A 22,996-nucleotide genomic window follows, 5' to 3' on the forward strand; every position below is an offset into this window, starting at 1 on the left:
AGAGGGTGTTGCTCTGCATCCCACGGTGGGCAGTGGAGGATGCCGCCCACCCCATCTGCAAGGTCGTCTAAGACCTGAGACTTCATCAGTCTGGCCCTCAGTTTCTTTGACTCCAGGAGAACACTTAACTCATCCAGAGGCTTGGATTCGGCGGGGATGTATCTCCGCACTGTTTTCAAGAAGGACATGTGGGAACATCTAGGTTGAATGGACCATGTGAGCTTCCTGATGGCTGGTTTTGTAACTGTAGGGCTTTTCTGCTTCTGTGTTTTTCTCTAATAATTTTTCATTTCTTTCCCAGTTGTACCTTCTGAAGGATCAGATTTGGACCTGGAATTATTTTTGTTTCTCTTGGTTCCTCTGTATGGATTTTAGATAAATGCTTCTTAAAAATCTATATTTTCTATGTCCTTGACACCACCCCTTCACTTACTGAACTACATATGCTGGTGTTCACAGGGGTTCCCAGGTGCCACTAGTGGTGAAGAATGTGCCTGCCAATGCAGGAGACATAAGAGATGCAGGTTCGATCCATGGGTCGGAAAGATCCCCTGGAGGAGGGCGTGGCAATCCACTCCAGTATTCTTGCCTGGAGAATCGCATGGACAGAGGAGCCTGGCAGGCTACAGTCTATAGGGTCACAAAAAGTCATACTCAACGGAAGTAACTTAGATAAAGACATGCTTTCTTTTTTAATGTAACCTGAAATGAATTTACTTTGGTTTCTTTATTATATTCTATTCACAACTGATTTTTTTTCTTCAAATATCATACTTTTCAAGTGAATTTGGTCATTCTTTGATTTATTTATAGAGCATAGGTGATTTGTTCTGGAAAACAGATATATAACAAAATAAAACAATACTACTGGGCCTTTTCAATGAACCAATTCCAGTTTATTAGAGGTAAAATTAAGGACCTTTCAAGTTCTGCCTCTAATCTTCAGTTCAGTTCAGTTGCTCAGTTGTGTCCGACTCTTTGCAACCCCATGAACCGCAGCATGTCAGGCCTCCCTATCCATCACCAACTCCCGGAGTCCACCCAAACCCATGTCCATTGAGTCGGTGATGCCATCCAGCCATCTCATCCTCTGTCGTCCCCTTCTCCCCCTGCCCTCAATCTTTCCCAGCATCAGGGTCTTTTCAAATGAGTCAACTCTTTGCATGAGGTGGCCAAAGTATTGGAGTTTCAGCTTCAGCATCAGTCCTTCCAATGAGCACCCAGGACTGATCTCCTTTAGGATGGACTGGTTGGATCTCCTTGCAGTCCAAGGGACTCTCAAGAGTCTTCTCTAACACCACAGTTCAAAAGCATCAATTCTTTGGCCCTCAGCTTTCTTTATAGTCCAACTCTCACATCCATACATGACTACTGGAAAAACCATACATAGCCTTGACTAATGGACCTTTGTTGGCAAAGTAATGTCTCTGCTTTTAAATATGCTGTCTAGGTTGGTCATAACTTTCCTTCCAAGGAGTAAGCATCTTTTAACTTCATGGCTGCAGTCACCATCTGCAGTGATTTTAGAGCCCAGAAAAATAAAGTCAGCCATTATTTCTACCGTTTCATTTCCATGACGTGATGGGACTGGATACCATGATCTTAGGTTTCTGAGTGTTGAGCTTTAAGCCAACTTTTTCACTCTCTTCTTTCACTTTCATCAAGAGGCTCTTTATTTCTTCACCTTCTGCCATAAGGGTGATGTCATCTGCATATCTGAGGTTATTGATATTTCTCTCGGCTATCTTGATTCCAGCTCATGCTTCCTCCATCCCAGCATTTCTCATGATGTACTCTGCATATAAGTTAAATAAGCAGGGTGACAATATACAGCCTTGACGTACTCCTTTACCTATTTGGAACCAGTCTGTTTTTCCATGTCCAGTTCTAACTGTTGCTTCCTGACCTGCCTCTAATCTTTGTTTGATTTAATCTCTTCTAGTCCTTAAAAATGATGTAAAAACATGAAAAACACAGCTGTAATGTGGGAATAGTAGAGCAGATGTTTTGTTACTGCCATGAAGGCACAAAATGTGAAAAGGATGTGGGCCTCCCAGTATGGTCTGTGGTCCTTCTAACCCGAGCGGACCTATCTCTCCCCTACACAGGCAGACCCTCTGGAAGCGGGTCCAGGGCGCTGTGACTCCCCTCCTGGCGAGCATGATCTCCTGTGTCGACAGGGATGGCAATCTTGAGCTACTGGTCAACCCACACTCTCCGTCCTGGGCGAGAGACCTTTGGATGTTTATTTTTAGTGACGTTAAACTTCTGAACATTCCTCTTGTGACGATTGATACAAGGTGAATAGAAGACTTTCTTTTCTTGGGAAGGGATATAAACCCATAACATAGCAGCAAACTTCATAGGCCCTCCCAGATGTTTGAAGAAATATTAGTATGGACTTTAGAATCACATTGAAGTTGGCCCTTTTTGTAGCCTCAAGGGCATGACAATACAGTAACAAAGTGTTGACACAATTCTGAAAAATTCTTGCTTCGTTCTTGACTTTCTTCACTTCCTTGTGCTCAGAGCACCCTTTGCAGTTAAAATGGCCTACTTCCACCTCATCTGCACTGGGGAAGCTGCATGTTAGGGAGCATTTATGTTGATTTTCCTGTTCCTCCAGCCAATGGCAGGAACCGCAGAGCCTGTCCCTAGGCCCGATCTTATGTAACTCAAGCTCAGCTGGCCTGCCAAAACCTTGCTTGGCTTTCAGGTGGCTCCGATTCTCTGCACAGGTATAGGGCAAGAGTGGGTTCAGACATCACCAGACTGGTTCTGCCCAAGTCTTCAAGCAGTTTTGCAACCGTGGTTTGTTTTTGTTTTGTCTGTGAAACCCAGTGATGATATAAGATCATCCTTCAGTTCTTTTCTAGTATAAAAATGAGCTATTCAGTAGACCAGGGGACTGTCTTTGCAGCCCACTAACCTCCCAGTACTTGAAGATGGAGAGGAATTGGCATCAGAAATAGGTCTCATCTTGCATCTTGAGTGCCATCTCACTAACCACTTAATTCTTGGTCCTCGTTTGGCCTGTTGCAGGTCTAAAGGAGAGATGTCCTACATCGTGGTGCAGAACTACATGAACCTCTCAGAGAAGGCATCCAATAGTGTCCCATTTAGCTGGAGAATCAAGGACTATCTGGAGGAGTTGTGGGTCCACACTCAGTACATCACAGGAGATGCGGGTGAGCCCAGCAATGGTGGGAGGGGATGTGTTCTACAGGAGGAGACCCTGATACCCTGTCATAGGTCATCACCTCCATTTGAATCCCCTGGAAAACTAGGACACTAGGATGTCTCTGAGCCCCTCTCAGCAAGTGCCAGTGACCCGAGTAGTACCTTTGCCCACACTGAGCCGTCATTGTCCTCCCTTGCTCTGTTGTCATATGCCAAGTCATCTGGCCACAGGCATTCCAGGAAAACCCCAATGGTCAGACACCACTTTTGGGACTGTCATCTTTCATACATGAAGTAGTCTTTTCAAAGTTTATGTATAGCTTTGTTTTTTTTTTAATTTTGGTGATCATTTCATAAGATAGGCAGACATCAGATCATTGAAAGTAACATGGTACATCAACTACAGATCAATCTTTAAATAAAGGCCAGATGTCTTTTTTTTTTTTTATTTTTTAATTTTTTTATTTTTTTTGTCATACATTGATATGAATCAGCCATAGATTTACACGTATTCCCCATCCCGATCCCCCCTCCCACCTCCCTCTCCACCCGATTCCTCTGGGTCTTCCCAGTGCACCAGGCCCGAGCACTTGTCTCATGCATCCCTCCTGGGCTGGTGATCTGTTTCACCATAGATAGTATACATGCTGTTCTTTTGAAATATCCCACCCTCACATTCTCCCACAGAGTTCAAAAGTCTGTTCTGTATTTCTGTGTCTCTTTTTCTGTTTTGCATATAGGGTTATCGTTACCATCTTTCTAAAAATACATGTCAAAATAACTTGAAGATGAACTTAGATTTCTAGATAAGCTTTCTGCCACTCTTTCTGAACAAACTCAAAACAATCTCTCTCTTGAGGAGAGTGTATTTCTCTTTTCATACCCTATCAAAAACTGACCCTACTTTTCTATGGTAGCACATGACTTGGGGGCCAGTACCCGATCTGCTAGAAGGCAGGTCTTTTTGGTTTGAGCAGCATTTGACCCAACTCCCGGCAGGCAGACCACTTGTTCCTGGTTCATGTTGGTTCTGGGTTCCCTAAGCACTTTATGTCTTGTGGAAACATTGGTCTATCTCAGATTGTATTCTCTTTAGGGCTAGCTAGGCTTTTATGGGAGCTTCCCAGGTGGCGCTAGTGGTAAAGATCCCACCTGTCAACGTAGGAGACATAAGAGAAATTGGTTCCATCCCTGGGTTGGAAAGATCCCCTGGAGGAGGGCATGGCAACCTACTCCAGTATTCTTGCCTGGAGAATCCCACGGACAGAGGAGCCTTGCAGGCTACAGTCCATAGGGACGCAAAGGTTAGACATGACTGATGCGACTTCTTAGCACACACGCAGGCTTTTATGGCCAGAGTAGAGCATTCCTTCTGACTTTGTTTCTGTTATTTCACTGGGATAATATCTGAAGTGTCCAGAATTGAAAATAAAAAGGCATTTGGTGAGTAAGGGGAGTCATGGTCAACATCTTCACCCCAGTGGATCTCTGTCTCCCTCTCTGCCCCACCTCCCCCTGCCCTGCCCCGCAGGACTGGCAGAGAAGTTACTAGAACTCTTTCAGAAGACCCCACTGGGCAGTTTTCTTGCTCAGCTCACAGTAGACCAGCGGCAGGAGCTTCTTCAGTGTTACCTGAAAGATTTCCTTCTCTTGACCATGAGAGTGTCCACTTGGGAACAGTTAAACGTAAGTACTGACTCGGGGTCAGGGCAAGGCTGGCGTAAGTGGACAAAATACCAACATGGAACTTCCTCCACTGCCGGAGCTGCAATGTTTGTGGAACAGAATGTGTCCCAAGAGGAGAGTGCTGTGAGAAAATGCCACTGACACCTTTAGAACCCTCGAGGCTGGCCACTTACTCCGCCTCTCAGCACCCCTAAAACATGGAGATTTTAGTAACAGGAAGAAGACCTCCAATTTCCTGTGATGCTTTCTTTTTAAATGTTTAGTTTTTCTTGAAGAAAACTAGGTAAATATTTAACTGACCACAGCAAGTTAATGATAAGAGCAACTGAAATTTCAGTGGAAATATTGAAGGTTTCAAACTTTGGTACATAAAAACGGAAACTGGCAGATTTGAGAACATACAACCAGCATGATTAAGGATTAATAAAGTGTTCTTAGGAATCAATAAGAAAATCCCCTAATTTTTAAAAACGAATAAAAGTTATAAGTTGACTATTAAGAGAATAATTATACAGATGTCCAGAAAACAGAGGAAAATTAGCCTCACTAGTAAATCAACAAGGCATGAACAACTTTCAGCTACCGACATTTTTGTCCATGTGGCAAAACTGGTTTTTAAAAAATGGCCAGAATTTCCTCCACTGCCAAAGGTGGTGTGAACAGTGTGGTGGTTCTGTAAACCGTCGGGGTGAATGGAGAACTTCTGAATAAAATCTGAACTGGTGATTTGATCTTGAGAACATTATCAGAGATGTGGACAAATACTTTATTCACAGGAATGTTCTTTTCAGTTCTATTTCTAAAAATGGAAAATTAGGAACAATTTACTTATCAAAACGTAAGGGTTGGACAAGTTAAAGTACAGTCATTTGATTGTTATTGTGCAGCCATTAAAAACAATGTTCTTCTGGTGTGCTTGTGATAGAGCAATGCTTGTAAAGTAAAGTGGGAAAAGATCAGGAATGCATTGTGACCCTAATTTGGGGACCCCTGGGAGAAGAGGTGTGGATCTAGAAATGTCTAGAAGGGACAACACCAAAAAGTAAATGTGGGATACTAGTAGTGTGCATGGTTTTTCATTTTCTTTTTTGTCATTTTTGTATGGTTCTCATTTTCCTCGAGCAAAATGTAGCTTTTTAAAAAATACTTTGCAAACAATATAATAAAAGCTTTTTTTCCTCCCAGGCTCTGCAAATGGCTCTGCAGTCCTGCGTCAATCAGCTGAATGCAGGAAGGCCAGAGGAAGAGGCCTCCTTACCATCAGTGCACCTCGCCTACCACCACTTCAGAAGCCGGCTACAGAACTTCTCCAGGATCTTGACCATCCACCCTCCAATTCTACCAAGCCTTATGAAAGGCACACAGAACCAGAACTGGGCTGGACGTGAGATGGTATGGCCCCTCTTAGGGATCTCTCATGCCTGTAGCAGGCTTGGCCTCCTCAAGCGAGTGTGGAGGGAGGGGCGCTCCCACCACCTCCCCGACAAGGGAAAGCTTATGGGCCTTGTTCCAACTGGGAGACATCTTTACCAGCACACACGTCAGTGCGGCTTCTCAGTTAGAATACATCCAACTCATGCCCCCTAGATCCCAAGACAATGAAAGAGGAAGCTCCAAGCCTGGAACAAAAGAAAAACACCCAGGACCTCCGACTTAAGGTTTAGACCAGCCCAATGAGGGCCAGGGGACAGACTGCTCAGTCACGGGCCTGTTCTCTGCTCCCCAGAGTCTGGATGTGTTGGCAGCAGTGGCCTGTGCTGAAATGCTGACGGAAAACCTCCTGAAGCCCAGTCCCCAAGCTTGGTTACGGACGGTGAAGAATCTTTCCATGCCCTTGGAGCTCCTCTGCTCAGAAGGGTACATGCAGGCCTGTGGGATGAAGACCAGAGAGGTCATCAGGGGTGTCAGGTAAGACCCAGGAGGCCCAGGTACATCAGAGAGAGAGGGCAGATGTTCCTACCGCTGGAAGTGGGCCTTTCCTCATCACTCTTTAACATCTGTGGAACTCTACTTAAACGCCAGGCATCTCAATGATCCTAGAGAAACAGGCGAGAGCTGAGCCTTCGGGGAGTGCACAGAGTGATGGGGGTGATACGGAGGTGACCAGAAATTATTGTGATCCCGACGGCGAAGGAGCAGCTGCAGAGGCCCCCAGCAGGGTGACAGAGAAAGGGCGTGCACTCGGGGTAGACTTCCCAGAGGACCAGGCCTGGGCTGGCCTTCACGGGCGAGGTGGGAGTCACCAGACATGGGCAGAGGCATCGACCTTGAGTTGTCTGAGCTGAGAGTCTGTGGGGAGGAGGAGAAAGACGGAAGTGGGTAGAGGTCAGGGAGAACATCATAAAGGGCTTCTACCTAATTCACTTACCTTCTCTCCTGCTCCTTTTTTTCCTCTTTCTTTTTTATTTTTTAAATTATGAAAGTATGATAACACATTTACAGGAGACTTGGAAGATACCCAACAGAGTTACATGTAGTTCCACCATATATTACAATTATTTCTTAAGTAGATTATTTAAGATTTTTAGTTGTAGTTTTATATCAAACTCTCAAAAATTAATAGATTGAATATACAGAAAAGTAAAAAAAAATGCAGTAGATCTGAAAAGCACCATGAATCAATTCAACATAATTAAGTTTTTTTTACAATTTTCACACAACAGAAGGATACAAGTTCTATTCAAATTGCCATAGACTGTAAACTAAGAGACATTAGAACATATGCAAGGTGTGAAAGCTTCATGGTCTAAAGGTACTGAAACATGAAAACTGTAAATACCTTTTACTACTGTGATTATATAACTATTATTTATTCACTTCATACCATTGTTATGATTGGTCAACAGAAAATAATATAGTTCTATATCAGTAAAAGTACCATTTAATAGAAAAACCTGTAATAGTTTTTAAAATCCAGAGGCATATCAGAATTATCTTGGAATTTTTTGAAAAATACAAATGCCCATATTTTGCTTTTTTTCTCCAGAGTTCAGATGTGTTTCTAATGACTATCCATGCTTAAAAACAATTGGACTGTATGATGATTTTTTTTTTTTGTCTAGTTTGTTTCACTTTTTCTATTTCATATTCTGTGCTCCCATTTCATTTAGTTTATGTTTTCCAATTTCTGTTTCTTGTTTATTGTTCTTTCTGAAGCCTTTATCTAGGCTAGTGAGAAAGCTTTTGTACATACAGAGATATGTATATGTATATATAAACATAGTATGTATAGTTAAAATATGTATTTTAGAGACATGAATTTTTGCTTAGCAAAAAAAATGTATGACATTTTGATTCCACTAATTTATATTCACCATAATGTTGATATACTTCCATGTATTTTGGCATCTAATATTCTTGCTTAAAGATTAGAAAGTTTATTATCTTAGTGAGTTAAATTTTTTTGAATGAAGCTTGAAACTTCTAATCCCATTCTGAGAATATAAAGAAAGACCATGTTGTAAAAAAAAAAAAGCAGGAAATTAAGTTGTGATACAGTATTAACTTAAGTACAGATTTTGTTGAAATTTCACAGAATTTTATGTTAGTATCCATTATTTGTTTTCATATCTTATTCAAGATTCCACATTGTATTCAGTTGCTTCAGCTGCATACAACAAATTCTGAGAAATTCTCTTTTCAATTTTATTATGTCACAGATCTTTTCTAATATTCCTTGTTATAGCTTCTTGCATACACCTACCATTTAAAAGTGGACATTTAATTTCCAAATACATGGAAATTTTTTTTTTAAAGTATCTTTAAAGTATCTTTGACATTAATTTCTCACTTTGATATTTCTCACTTAAATCTTTTCTTCTCTGCAATCACCCTGTGTTTCTTCAGTCTTCAAGCTTTACTGAGGCTTTCAGTGGCTAAGTCAAAGATCTCTGTTAATAAATGTCACATTGCACTTGAAAATATGTGGGTTATTTTCAAATATCTTTTGATATGGATTTCTAACGTAATTCCACAGTGATAAGAGAACAGTCTCTCTCTAATTTCAATACTTTAAGATCTGCTCCTTTTCTTAACTTTCAACTCCTGTGCCTTGAAACCACCTCCCTGCGCCTCTGCCTTCTGTCTCAGATGCTTTGTGTCAGAGCTGAGTGAGGGAACCCCTCTCTTGACAGAACCCACTGGAATCGCATTTTCTCCATCTCGCTCTTCGTGGAGCACGTGCTGCTGGAGACGGAGAGTCAGATTCCTGAGCTGCTCAAGCTGGTGACCGGCTATGTCTCCTTGCTGAATAAGGTGAGCGCAAAGGTTCGGCCTAGCAGGCAGAGGTCCACCTCTTTGTAAGATGAAGCACAACTAAAGCTTGACCCAACCTCTGTCAGCGAGGTGGTATATTCCCTTTCTGCTCTGACAGTTTTATCTGGTTGTAGTAAGGAAAGTGATTTCATCACATAAGCTGCTCTATTTGTGGCATTTAATGGTTTAATTTTTACCCTCTCCTGAGTGGTAAGTCAAGGTATGTCATTTAGGGTTTCTTGCAGGAAAAGGAACTATCAGTGCAGCAAATCTGCTTGGGAGGACTGAAGGGTAGGCTCCAACCAGGCCTCCAGTGGCCCTAGAAAGACCAGCAGCCTGGTCCACAGCGGGAGCAGCTTGCCACTGCCATGATCAGGAAGACGGCAGTGTAAGGGAATGCCACTGGACTTGTGGACTTCCAAACACAGTGCTGTTGGTGGGACCAAGGGCACAGGAAGGCCCATGTCTCTGCCCCTCAACACCCTTTATAAAGTTGGTGCCACACAGGATAATACCCTGCAGAAAAAGTGACCGTCCTTTCAGCATCAATGGCCTCTCAGGGCCACTGCCTCTGGAAACAGGGAAAACAGCCTCTGCCTACTGGGAACCTCACACAAGCACTGCCAGCAGCTTTGCTGTGTAGCCTTTGACATGTCCTTTTTTAACTAGCATATTTCATGTTCTCAAGGTTTGTCCACATTGTAGCAGGTGTCAGAATTGCCTTCCTCTTTAAGGCTGAGTAAGATTCCACTGTATGGATAGAGCACATTCTGTTTATCCAGCTATCTGTTGATGGACACTTGGGTTGTTTCCACCTTTTGGTGATTGTAAATAATGCCACTATGAACCTGGGTATAGAAGTATCTATTTGAGTCACTACTTTAATTCTTTTGGGTGTATACTTAAGAGTAGAATTGCTGGGTCACATGGTAATTCCATGTTTGGCATTTTGAGGACTCACCATATGTTTCCCACAACTGCCACACCATTTTACATTCCCACCAGCAATGACCCAGGGCCCCAATTTCTCCACATCCCTACTAGTACTTGTTATTTTCCATTTTAAACATAACAACCCTCCCAATGGGTATGCAGTGGTATCTCACTGTGGTGTTGGGTTTTTTTAATTGGAGTATAATTGCTTTACAATCTTGTTAGTTTCTGCATACAGCAACATGAATCAGCTATATGTATACATGTATCCCTGTTGAGGCTCCCCTCCCCTCATCCCACCCATCTAGGTCATCACAGAGCACCAACTCAGTGTGGTTTGATTTGTATTTCCCTAGTGACTAGCGATGTTAGTATTTTTTCCTGTGCCTATTGCCCGTTTGTATACTTCTTTGGAAAATGTCTATTCAAGTCCTTTGGCCACTTTTGAATATTTTATTTAACAGATCAAATTTAGCAGGGTATTAAAAACTCATAATTTCCAAGTAAGATTAGTCCTGGAATTCAAGGATAGCTCAAAGTTAAAAAACCTATAAATGTCATCAGTTACATAACAAATCAAACAATACACTGCAAATGATTATTTCAAAAGATACAAAAAAAGCTTTTCATAAAATATATAATTTGGTAAAAAGAAACTCTTGCTGAATTAGGAATAGAAAGGAAATTTCCTTGAGCAGATAATGTCATGGGTATACATAATATCTATATTGTGTTTAAAAACACCTATAACAAGCATCATATCTAACCAGAAAATTCCCTAAGCATACCAATTAAACTCACTATCTTATGTCATTAAAGATATGTCTTTCCTAAGATACAGTGTTTCTACTTCTAAATATATACTCCTAAATATATACTCTACTTCTAAATATATATAAAATATATAATTTTAGTATATAAATATATACTAAAAATATACTTCTAAATATATATATAAATATATACTAAGTATATATATATATACACCTCTAAATATATACTCTAAATATATGTGTGTGTATATACACATATATATATATAGGGAATTTTCCTGTTTCCACTCCAACACATGGAAGAATGTTGGGTACAGAAATGCTTGTAATTGCAAGAAATTGGGAACATCCTAACTGTTCATTAACAGGAAAATAGGTGACCAGTGTCTTTGTCACGAAGTACCATGCAGTAGTAAACATGAATGATCTGAACCTACGTTTATCAATGAAAATTGGAAGTTGCCAAGCTTAGGTATAGTGAGATGTCCCTAAAACAGAGTTGCATGCATGCATGCATGCGTGCAAATCTAGTAGAAGTGGGAATTCAGGAATATGGTTCCCAGGGCCTGGGAGTAGAAAGGGATATACTTGAAGTCAAAACTATACGTGTAGCATTTGGTTATTCAGAAACTGATAAAGCAAATATTCAAACAAATGCCAAGATTACTTAAAGCTTGGTGGATACACAGATAGTCACTATATTATCATTTATAGTTTGAAATATAATAGAAAGAGGGGGTAGACCTTAAAAAAAAAAAGTGGAAGAAAGGAAAAATCTAAAGCTGAGAATATTGGTCTTCTCTCCAAAACAGCATAGTCCCATAGGACATTCAAAGTTAAAGAAATTGCTAAACAAAATTTTAAAAAGCCTTGCACTGCAGACAGCAGAGCCGTAACTGTCTGGCTCCGCCAGTGGCAGAGGGCACGCCATGTTTTCTGGCCTGGCTGACCTCTGCTCTCCCTCTCTGCCCCACCGCCCTCCTGCCAACGCCTTTCTCCTTCAGTGCCTACTGGAGGACTCTGACATGAAGACCCATAGGCCTTTCATGGCGGTGATGACTACTCTTCGTAAATGTAAGGACCAGGTCAGCGAGAGTTTGACCAGGTGAGATTTTGGGTTAGGGATCCGCAAGGTTGAGAATTCGGAAGCTTCTTTTTTGCTTCTCATGTCCCACTTCCCTGCTTTAGAGCTGACCACCTTCTTGGCTTCTAGGTTTGGGGTTCAGCCGTGCCCCATCTGCCTGGGAGACGCACAGGATCCTGTCTGCCTGCCCTGTGACCATGTGTTCTGTCTGCGCTGCATTGACGTTAACCTCACCCAAGGGCACATGGGGTGCCCCTTGTGTTTAACCGACCTACCAGACAGATACTCTGCAACTGTGTCCCAGGAGCACGGGTAAAACAGCCTTTCTCTTGAGAAAGCTTCCACCTTTTTCTCCCTTTTTTGCAAATAACAGTATTCAAAAATATAATATTGGGCTTCCCTGGTGGCTCAGTGGTAAAGAATCCACCTGCCAATGCTAGAGACGTGGGTTCGGTCCCTGATCCAAGAAGATCCCACATGTGGCGGAGCAAATAAGCCTGTGCACCACAGTTATTGAGACTGTGCTCTAGAGCCTGTGAGCCCCGACTATGGAGCCCATGTACCGCAACTACTGAAGCCCAGGCACCCTAGAGCCTGTGCTCCGCAACTAGAGAAGCTACCATAATGAGAAGCCTGAGCAGTGCAACTAGAGAGTAGCCCCTGCTTACCCCAACTAGAGGAAAAGCCTGCACAGCAATGCCCAGCACTGCCAACAATAAACAAAATTATTTTTAAAATATACTATTGACCTTAGAAAGCCTCAAAGCAAAGTGTCCTAACAAAGACAACTAATTATTTATGTACCTTTATAAACACCTAGTGTCTGAAAATTATCCTTTCCCCAAGACATGCATGTGTACAGAAGAGGGAGATTGAAAAATTAGAGGAAAAAACCCAGGAAGTTGTAAACTAAGTAAAGCCATCACAAGTACCCAAAGAATTTAGATGCAACTGGCTTATCCTCTTGATGTGTAAATGCCATCCATGTTCTATGATTTGAGGATAAAGCTAACTCTTGTCTGGCTAAGTGCCTTCAGGGCACTGACTAAAATAGCCCAAGCAGTGGTTTTCTTCCCTTCTGATGCCTTCTAAAAGTGGGGCACAAGACAAGTCCAGTGGATGGGAGCTTTGAGAAACTCTTGGGATATAAAGGCTGTTACTAGATGGTCCAAATGATCAAGGTCTTTCTCAAAAGAGCCAAATGTATGTACTGTCTGTCTTTGGAGACTGATTCTAATCAATATATGGAGATACTTGCATCTTTTAATTAAAAAAAAAAAAAAGCTATCCAAATCCCAAAGCACTCTGTAGGGAGGGATTCTGGAACACAGTTTATAAGACTTTTAACCATGGTTTTTAACCATTCCCAAGGGAGGCCATTGAGAAACATGCCCGCTTCCGGCAGATGTGCAATAGTTTCTTCGTGGACCTGGTTTCTACCATGTGCTTCAAAGACAATTCTCCACCTCAGAAGGAAGTGGTCAAAGACCTGCTATCCTTACTCTTTGTAGAGAAGGAGCTCCTTCGAGAGGCTCCCCAACGTGAGTGGCTGTCTTCCAATAGAGTTAAAAATTCAGTTCTTCATCTCACTTTTTATGTCTGATGTGAACAATGATCTGCCTTTCTCCTGGTTATAGGATGCCGTGAACACACAAAGTCTCTTTCTCCTTTTGATGATGTCGTGGATAAGACCCCCGTGATCCGCTCAGTGGTATTGAAACTGCTTTTAAAATACAGGTGAGCACCATGAACATGGAGTTGCCTCTGAAACACTTTGACTTCTTTTTTTTCTCTCCTCATGGCTTTTTCTTTGCCGCAAAGCATTCTTTACAGAACTGGTAGCTAGCTCAGTATCTGGGAAAGCTTCTTTAGCAAGAGACGCCCTGGTTCCTTTATCTGCATGGGTTGTATCCTTGGCATATTACATGCTGGCCATGAGTTCAGTATGGCCACAAGCACGTGTTTAGGAAGAAGAAGACAGATTTGGGGGAAGGGCACAGAGTGCTGTGAGACGTGTGGGTGCAGGAAGTCGGGAGTCAGGAATCTGCAGTTCTCATCTCAGTTCCACAGCTACAAAGTTTTGTGGTTTCTTGGACCATAACAGAATCTACACTCAACCTCCTTGCACTTGATGTTGTCTAAGTTTTGCTGCTCTTAAGTTTCTCCAATTCTATAAATGAACAGGGAAGCCCATATGGCGCCTCAGCTCAATGGGCTTGTCGAATTATGCTATTTTTAAAAATTCTTAGAAAGGTGATCTGTATTCAGAAGATGTCTTTTGGAGTATACTCTGTTTCTCAACCTGTGTCCTACCTTGAGAGAGTTCACCTTGAGGTGATGGCAAAATCAAGATGCTATAGGGAAAGTTCCAACAGACACAACTACTTCCAACTTAAATGTCCGAAATGTGACTTAAGATAGAGATTAGATTTATGTTTAAAACAGGGATCCACTGCAGTCTTGTATTTTATTTTGGTGCCTCCCCCCCCCCCCATTATTTATGAAATAGCCTTTTCAAACAGGATTTTCAAATGCAATACTCTTAAAATACATTTTTTACTATACCTGAAAATGGCTCTTAAGGCATATATAGACACAGTTGCCTTGAGATATGAAAAGGGCCTCTTGCTATTCTGTGATTTTCATTAATTTTGGTAAATGTGTGAAATCTGTATTCATGTGAATCTCCTTGCTTAGAGAAAGGGAAAAGTGTCATTGACATGTATATCTCTTGACATAAAGTGTAGACACATTATTATGAGTATAAACTAAACTCAAAGGTAAATGCTTTGTTCTGGAATATTTAGAGTAAACTTTACAGAACTGATTTTGAAATAAAAACTTGAGACATAAACACGGTGTAAAAATATGAATGGTTATTCCCTGGGTTGAAAAATACTTGCTTCTGTCATTGCTCTTTGTGTTTCGTGTACTTTTGTGTGTTAAGAATGAATCAGACTGGACTTACATACTTTATGGAAATGTAGGCACCTGCTGTCTGGGCAGACCCATGCATGGGACAGTGTTGACCAGACTGCAAATAACACTAAGATGGCATCTGACTTTTTCAACTTGTTTGCACTGATGTTACTAAAGTGATGAAAGATAAAGCTGCTAGCATCTTAGCATGAGAAAGACCCTGGTAGTAGCCATTATTTCTGTCACCACCGTGCACATGTAATTTTTTAAAATGCCAGTTTCACATAATGTCCTTGATGACGCTATAAAAATTATTAATTCTACTAAATCCCCACTCTTAAGGATATGACTGATAATGTTGTATTATAATGAGAGATACACCCAAAGCCTCCAGCAGCACACCAAGGTACAAGGCTGTCTCAAGGAAAACCACTCCTGCAGTTTTTGAGTTATGTCCTGATCTGGCTGCTTTTTTTGTGAAATACCACTTGTACTTGAAAGAATGGCTGACAAATGACACTGAAAACTGGGCAGTTAGGTGACAGGCGTTTTCCTGAAAAAAAGTGAGGTGAGCCTATCACAAACTGAGAGTTTTGTTGCTAATTATAAAATTCAAGCTTATAAGCAGATATTTAAAGGTTTGGAGGAATTCCCTGGCAATCCAGTGGTTAGGACTGCACGCTTTCATTGCCGAAGATCCAGGTTCAATCCCTGTCAGGTAATTAAGATCCTTCTAGTCTCAGCATGGCTAAATTAAAAAACAATAAAATAAAATGTTGGAAAACTTGTATCCTCCACTGTGAGCTTGTCAGCTTTCTAATACAAGCTTTTTGATAACATATTAATGAATGTGAGGTTTTGTAAAATATACAATAAAAATGTGTCAATGTTTGCAAAATTTGCACAGCTCAGCAAACCAGTATTTATGAAGTAACTGGTTCTTGATGTCAGAATTGTGCATTGATCAAAAAGCAATCTATCTGATTGCAAGGCAGATCATTTGATTTTAATGTAAATAACTATGAAAAGTACATTGATAAGGTTTCAGATTGCACATTGAAACTAACCTTTAGAAATTATTGTCTATCATTTTTGGTGCAGCATCAAAAGACAGTATCCATATTTACCTGAAAAGACTACTAAAATATTTCTCCCTTTTCCAACTACAGAATGTATGAGACCAGATTTTGCTCATATAATATAGTGCAACCAACTAGAAGCAGAAGCAGATTTGAGAATCCAGTGAACTTCTGTTAAGCCAGGCATTAAAAAGATTTCTAGGATTGAAAAACAATGCCCTTCTAACTAATGAAATTTTGTCTTGGAAAAGATTTTTTTAAATATTATTTATGTTAATATGTGATGAGTTTAGTACGGTTATTTTAAATGATGAATATTGATACATATTTTCAATTTTTCTTAGTTTTAATTTCTATTATTGTAAATATCAGAAGATATAACCAATAGAAGCAAAAGCTCTTTGTGGTTCTCATTAATTTTTAAGTCTATGAAGGAGTCCTGGAGCCAGAAGTTTGAGAACAGCTGGTATAAAATTGTTATTATATAGTCACTAAGTCATGTCTGACTCTTTAGCAACCCCATGGACTATAGCCTGCCAGGCTCCTCTGTCCATGGGATTCTCCAGGCAAAAATACTGGAGTGGGTTGCCATTTCTTCCTCCAGGGGATCTTCCTGACCCAGGGATCAAACCCGAGTCTCCTGCATTAGCAGGCAGGTTCTTTACCACTGAACCACCTGGGAAGCCCATCTAAAATATGGAATTTTATATTCCTCCAAGTTGGTGCTAAAATATTCTTCATAAAATCATGTTATAAACTATATAAACACATCTATGTATGTGAGAAAGTGGAAGTGTTAGTTGCTCAGTAGTGTCTGACACTTTGTGACCCCATGGCTCCTCTGTGCGTGGAATTCTCCAGGCAAGAATCCTGGAGTGAGTTGCCATTCTGTTCTCCAGGGGATCTTCCCAGCTACGTATGTATGTATATATATAAGTATACAGGAAGCAGGAAATGAATAATAGGCAAATAAATACTTCAAACCTTTGCTTTGACAAAATGGGTTTCCAGACCTTAGCTAACTAGGTGTATATAATATTTCTCCTTCCCTAGCTTCTGTGATGTGAAAGAGTATATTCAGACTTATTTGTCCGAGTTAGAAAAGAAACCATTCCTGGCTGAAGATAAAACCGAACTGTACATGCTCTTTAGCAACTGCCTGGAGGTAAGCTGACTATCACTCACTACATTTCTTTTGCAGGCTCTCAGAACCACATGGTTTATGCAATGGAATAGTGTTTTTCTGAAAATTTACAGAATATAATTTATGTGGTGACATTAACGGATGCTGTACTCCATTTAGGGGGAAAAATGTTTCAGAAACATTATTACTTCTGTCCTCAGAAATTGCGTATGTTGGCATTATGTACATGTGCATGAGGGGGAAAAAGGCATTGAAGAATATGCCACCAAAGTTGATGATGCCTCTCTGCGGGTGCTGAGGTTGTGAATACTTCTAATTTTTATTCTCTTTGTATTTGTGTTTCTTCCAAAAATCTTACAATGCATATGAAAAGTTAGATTAGGTTAAAAAATTTTTTTTCATTATACCTTTTATTTTTTTCCCTCCTTCTGTTCCCTAAAATAAAAATAAAAAGAGGTGTTAGTTTTTCATGATTCACAAAATATCCACTCAAAGCTACAACACTGTTCTTTATCCTTATTACACTGTCCATGACCACACTGGTGAAATTTCAAAGATGGGGTCTTGTAAATAAAAAACAATAATGTCCTTTCTTTCTGGTTCTATGTTCCCTAGGATTCAATACATGAGAAGAATAATGCTTTCTTCATAAGGGATGAATTGAAATACCTGCGAGAGGAAGGCCATTTCCTTACGACATACCAGCCAGTGGGATACAGCCGATGGCCTGCTGGTGAGGCCTCAGTGGAGCACCTACAGAAGATGGCCCGCATCCGCCTCTGTCTTGACAAGGCATCTGAGATCCTCGCCGAGCTTCAGGATGGCTCAGGCAGGTCTTCTTCCCAACCTTTCTTGACCACAGGCTGGGAGCCCCCATGATTTAGAAATTCAGGAAGTGTGGGAAGCTGGTTCTCAGGATAATACTGGTCTGTACCATATCCCTTTTCTTCTAGATTAGTTCTCTCAGTGTGAATTCCCGAAGGGTAGGTGCAGAGCTTTTACTAGCCTCTGTTGCAGAGAGTTAACTGACAAGTACCCTCAGCCATCACTCGGCCTTTCTCATTGGCTCTGCAGAGATGGCGGAGGAGAAGCATCACTACCTGCAGCAGGTGAAGCGCTTCTGTGCCCGGGTCCAGAATGACTGGTACCGAGTGTACCTGGTGAGGAAGCTCACCAGCCAGCAGGGGATGGCGTTTGTGCAGAGCCTCTCCAAAGAGGGCCATCCGGCCCACTGGGTGTTTCCTAAGGAAGTCATCGCACAGCAGGTGAGAAGGGCAGTCTGGCAGCCCCAGTGCTGTCTCAGCTCCCCTGTCCGACCCCACCCCAGGAGGAGGGCTGCTGCTCCTCCATCCCTCCCTGACTTTCTCCCACATCCATCCGGGAAAATGCTTGCATCTGGTCTGGTCTGGTCCTCTGTCTGGATTTCAGTTGACCCAGCTTGTGATCACAGTTATCTGCCTAGGGGAAAGGTGTGTCTGTGTTTGTTTCTGGTTTGTCATCTACCTGCAAAGCATATGTAGGCATCACTTCTGATGGTATTCAACGCAGGAAAAGCACAAGAATGATTCTGTGGCTTCGGCCTTCAGCAAATTAAAAGTCATTCATCCTGTAAAATAAGCCCTTTTTATCTTCAGCAGGGAAGACAGGGAAGGACTAAGGATGACAGAGTTGCAGTCATTTTGGCTCCAGGACTACTAAGTTGTCCTTTCCTAGAGCCCAGAAATGAATGAATTTTCACTGTCCTGAGGTTAGAAAAATGGCACTAAAAATCCTGCTTATTTTTCCTCCCACCTGGAACTTAGGCCTGACTCGTAAGTCCTTTGGTGCTCTACTCTGAGTTCATATGGCAAGTAGCTACAGTATCACCTCCCCTAGATTTCCGCCCACTCTTCATCCAGTGAGGAGGAGGTGCTTCCCAAACAGCAGTGAGCTGTCATGCCTCAGTCTACCCTGGAAACCTGGTTCAACTGCCCTTAAACCTTCAGTGATTGCCTGGTTCCTTTCCCTATCAAGAAGGTTCTTTGCTCAATATTTCCCAAACTGTACCCACCGTGGTTAACCCCTGTGTTCTTGGGGTTGCAGAGGGATCATCCAGGCCAGATGGATCGGTATCTGGTGCATGGGAACGACTACAAGGCTGTCCGAGATGCAGTGGGAAAAGCCGTTCTGGAATCCAAGCCCCTGGCTGTTGAGACAGCTCTGGAGGTAGGCCAGGCTGGCGGCTGCTCTGTGTACACAGTGGCCCCTCACAGCCTAAGTCTTGTCTTGTTAGGATCAAATGATGCAATGGGAGACACCCCACAGGGTGACATGCTGCCTTGGAAGTCCTGTGTCCATGGCCTCGTGAGCTCGCCTGGCAAACAGGGGAGTGGCAACGGTTGATTTGGGTTGCTGGGTTTGTGAGAGGACACCAGCAGCTCCTTTCTGATTTATTTAGGTCCATTATTTTCTTTGAGACCCTGCTGAAAAGCCGCTTCCTCCAGGATTCCTCTGCTCTGAGATACGATGACATGGGAAGCAAAACCTCATAGTTCCCATAGAGACACATGCACGTGTTTATTTTAATAGATGCAGGCTTTTAAAAATACAATCTTTAAATTGTTACATTCTTATTTTCTTTCCGAGTCCTTATTTACCTTGGCGCTTTGCTGGAAAAAGAGGAAATAAATATCTTAGTTCAGCAAAAGTTCCCTAAAGGGACCAGGGGTGTAGTCAGAAAGAGAACAGATAGTGATCCCTGTTACTTCTGCTCTAAGCTGTTTAATAAATATACATTACATTTAATATGAGAATGTTTTTGAAGAGCTGTTTTCTGGAAGATGGTCCTAAGGTGCAGGGTTCCAGGTGCCTATGGTATTAAGAAAGGCTCCCTCATCCTCTCCAAGGCTTTAGTACTGATCTCATTCTTTATTCACATACAGATCACATGAGATTCTGGCCCTGAGCTATATCTGTATAACTTTTAAAAGTCTCACTTGATGCCCTTGCTTTTTCAGGACTGTAGGAGCTCCGCAACTCAGAAGGCTGTCTACCTACTGTTAGCACTTTTTAGAGAGGTCACCACTTTGTACAGATCAGACAATGCAGACCTCCATCCTAAGCCACAGGTGAGTATCAGCCTCCAGGGCTGTGTTCATAGTCTCACGATTTGAAGGGACTTTTTGAATAAAGGTAAAATTCACAAACACCGGGACTGCCCTGGTGGTCCACTGGCTAAGATTCCGTGCTCATGATGCAGGGGGCCCAGGTTTAATCTCTGGTGAGGGAAATAGATCCCACATATCACAACTAAGACTGGATGCAACCAAATAAATAAATAAATATTTATTTAAAAAGAAAGTCATGAACACCAATAATGCCCATAATTTTAAAAAATCTTGGATGGAGGTTTTCAGCATTCTTATGAAGAGGAACTACTTTCTGTTTCACCCAAAGCTTTTAGAGTAACAGTTAAAACTAAAGTCAAAACAATATTTATGAGCTTCCCTGGTGATCTAGTGGCTAAGACTCTGCACTCCCAATGCAGGGGGCCTGGGTTCAATCCCTGGTCAGGGAACTAGATCCCACATGCCACAACTAAAACCCATTGAAGCCAGATAAATTTAAAATAAATAAATAAAAATAAAGTTGTCTTAAAAAAGGACATACAATAATGTTTTCCAAAACAGAATGATCAAAACTAGTGCTTGCATATGTGGTTTCTGTGTTTGTAGAGGAGATTTCTCTGGATAATTCCCCTTCAGGAAGTAATCATTTAGCCATTCTAACCTTGATTTAAAAGTCTTTTAATGCAACTAACTTTATTTGTTTATTTATTTATTTATGGCTGCACCCTGTGTCTTGAGGGATCTCAGTTCCCCAACTAGGGATTGGCCCTCGGGTCCTCGGCAGTGGAAGTGGCAGTCCTAATACTGGACCACCAGAGAATTCCTCTTAAGGAGATATTTGATAAGTTCTTGGGATCAGAAGGCATGACTAACATAAGAGAAAACCTTTGTTTTTTCTTCTGCTGTTCATATAATATTTTTTTTCATATAATATTTTTATTTGATGTATTTTAATTTCTTTCCTGTCAGCAATGTGAGGCTATGGAGAAATTCATTGAGAAAAGCAAGACCTTGTCTCCTGATATCAGACCTTTTGCAATATCCCTTGTGAACAATGAACTACCCCTGCTGAGGACAGGTCCTGGGGTCAGCAACCTGGAAGGGCCAGTAATAGAAATGGCTGTTCATGCTGCAACCGTCCTTCTCTGTGGACAAAGCCAAGTCTTAGGACCCCTGAAGAATTTGGCCTTCTTCCCACACCTCATGGTGGTAAGACTGGGATATGATTTCTTCTGCATTCACAGGAAAAACATTAGAGACCCAGCTGGTACCTCAGAAACCGTTGAACCTGTTTATCTTGTAGGTTTGCCATCATCCTCTTTCTCACTTGATGCTTTAGTCCACAGTCATGGTGAAAAACTTGCCTTGCCCTTTGTCATTTCACAGAGAGCTGTTCTGTGTTCTTCATAGAGAGCTTTTGGGGTCGAGAAGAAAGAAAACCAAGGTCACGTTCTTACTCAAGGCCTCTTGCTGAGCAGCGACAGTGAATCGATGTGTTCACTAAGCTAAAGCCAGCTCTGCTTTTTTGGCTTTTCAGAATGCCTTTCTTCCAACGATGCCTGAAGACTTGCTGGCTCAAGCTAGGAATTGGAAGGGTCTGGAAGGAGTCCTCTGGTACAGTAAGTGCTGGCCTGTGGTGGAATCCCACTCCTGAGCTCTGAATAGCAACCTAAAACTACAGGAAACATTGGTATAGAATTGGGGTACATGGGTTTGTGCCTGAAGGGTCCAAGGTGCCTGCCTCCTCCTGCCATGGGTGCCTTTGCAGAACATGAACAGTTTGCGGGAATTGGTACCTGCTGGCTGTGGATGATGCACATCATTCTTTTTCGTAGTCCCAAGGAAAGGGTCCTCTCAGATGCACTTCTGTTTCCTGGAATATGCCCTTTGGGGGAGAAGGGGGCACTGGGAACCACATCAGAAGCTCAGTCTAGGGCTAGCTCACAATACAACCAAGGTTTTGATCCAAAGATAGTTCTTTTAGAAATATAGGACTGAGGGAGGAAATAATATAACCCATGACCTGATGTAAATTTTGCCATTGTCTTGAGTAGATAATCTTTTAAAAGTAGTTTTAAAAGTTGTTATTAAATCTGCTCACAGCAAAAAGAAAAAAAAAAAGTCAAAGAGAATAAATAGGAGGGTATAAAATACTATCCATTTTGCCTCCAAAAATAACCCCTGGTATGAGCCTGTAATCTGGTTTCTCTCTGCTTTGTGAAATTAAACGCAGACACTATTTTTCACAGATACAAGTTGAGCTCCTGGTATGTGTCAAACATCTATTAGTAAACCAGCAGAGTTTAAGATTTCTGGTAACATGCTCAGGACATCAAGTCCATGTCATTATTTGGTTAGACCAGAAAGCAGGGAGTTAGGTTTCCTGTTTAATGGTGGGTCATTAGGCAAAGCCTCACCAGCCAACATGTGTCCTGTTCTTTCAACAGGATGTCCCAATGGTCACATGTGCGCTGTAGGAGAGGTGAGTCTTGGTATTTGGGATAGGGTTTGTGGGGGTTCAGAATGTGTGTTCCTCCTCCAGGTCCGAGGAGGGGGCCCATGAGGGAGGAGGATAATGAGAGACTGGACCTTTGGGGAGAACACAGACTCGTTTTGACAGCTGTTCTATGGGGCTTCCCTCAGCTCAGTTGGTAAAGAATCCACCTGCAATGCAGGAGACCCCAGTTCATTTCCTGGGTCGAGAAGCTCCACTGGAGAAGGGATAGGCTACCCTCTCCAGTATTCTTGGGCTTCCCTGTGGCTCAGCTGGTGAAGAATCTGCCTGCAATGCAGGAGACCTGGCTTTGATCCCTGGGTTGGAAACATCCCCCGGAGAA

The 22,996-nt window shown here is 41.9% G+C and overlaps 1 protein-coding gene across 4 annotated transcripts in view; it reads left to right on the forward strand.

Annotated features, from left to right (window-relative positions):
- RNF213 (ring finger protein 213) overlaps positions 1-22,996 on the forward strand; it is a 132,155-nt gene that overhangs the window by 92,553 nt on the left and 16,606 nt on the right. For all 4 annotated transcript variants that reach the window (XM_043462756.1, XM_043462747.1, XM_043462765.1 and 1 more), the window contains 18 exons: positions 2,109-2,300; positions 3,043-3,188; positions 4,712-4,866; positions 6,052-6,258; positions 6,593-6,774; positions 9,000-9,120; positions 11,831-11,931; positions 12,040-12,222; positions 13,282-13,451; positions 13,548-13,647; positions 16,962-17,073; positions 17,668-17,881; positions 18,127-18,317; positions 19,135-19,257; positions 20,049-20,159; positions 21,129-21,368; positions 21,697-21,778; positions 22,607-22,641. In XM_043462756.1, the coding sequence (XP_043318691.1) occupies positions 2,109-2,300; positions 3,043-3,188; positions 4,712-4,866; positions 6,052-6,258; positions 6,593-6,774; positions 9,000-9,120; positions 11,831-11,931; positions 12,040-12,222; positions 13,282-13,451; positions 13,548-13,647; positions 16,962-17,073; positions 17,668-17,881; positions 18,127-18,317; positions 19,135-19,257; positions 20,049-20,159; positions 21,129-21,368; positions 21,697-21,778; positions 22,607-22,641 (2,665 nt within the window). The remainder of the gene's footprint in view (positions 1-2,108; positions 2,301-3,042; positions 3,189-4,711; positions 4,867-6,051; positions 6,259-6,592; positions 6,775-8,999; positions 9,121-11,830; positions 11,932-12,039; positions 12,223-13,281; positions 13,452-13,547; positions 13,648-16,961; positions 17,074-17,667; positions 17,882-18,126; positions 18,318-19,134; positions 19,258-20,048; positions 20,160-21,128; positions 21,369-21,696; positions 21,779-22,606; positions 22,642-22,996) is intronic.

This window comes from Cervus canadensis, chromosome 1 (assembly GCF_019320065.1).
Source record: "Cervus canadensis isolate Bull #8, Minnesota chromosome 1, ASM1932006v1, whole genome shotgun sequence".
Lineage (NCBI taxonomy): Eukaryota > Metazoa > Chordata > Mammalia > Artiodactyla > Cervidae > Cervus > Cervus canadensis.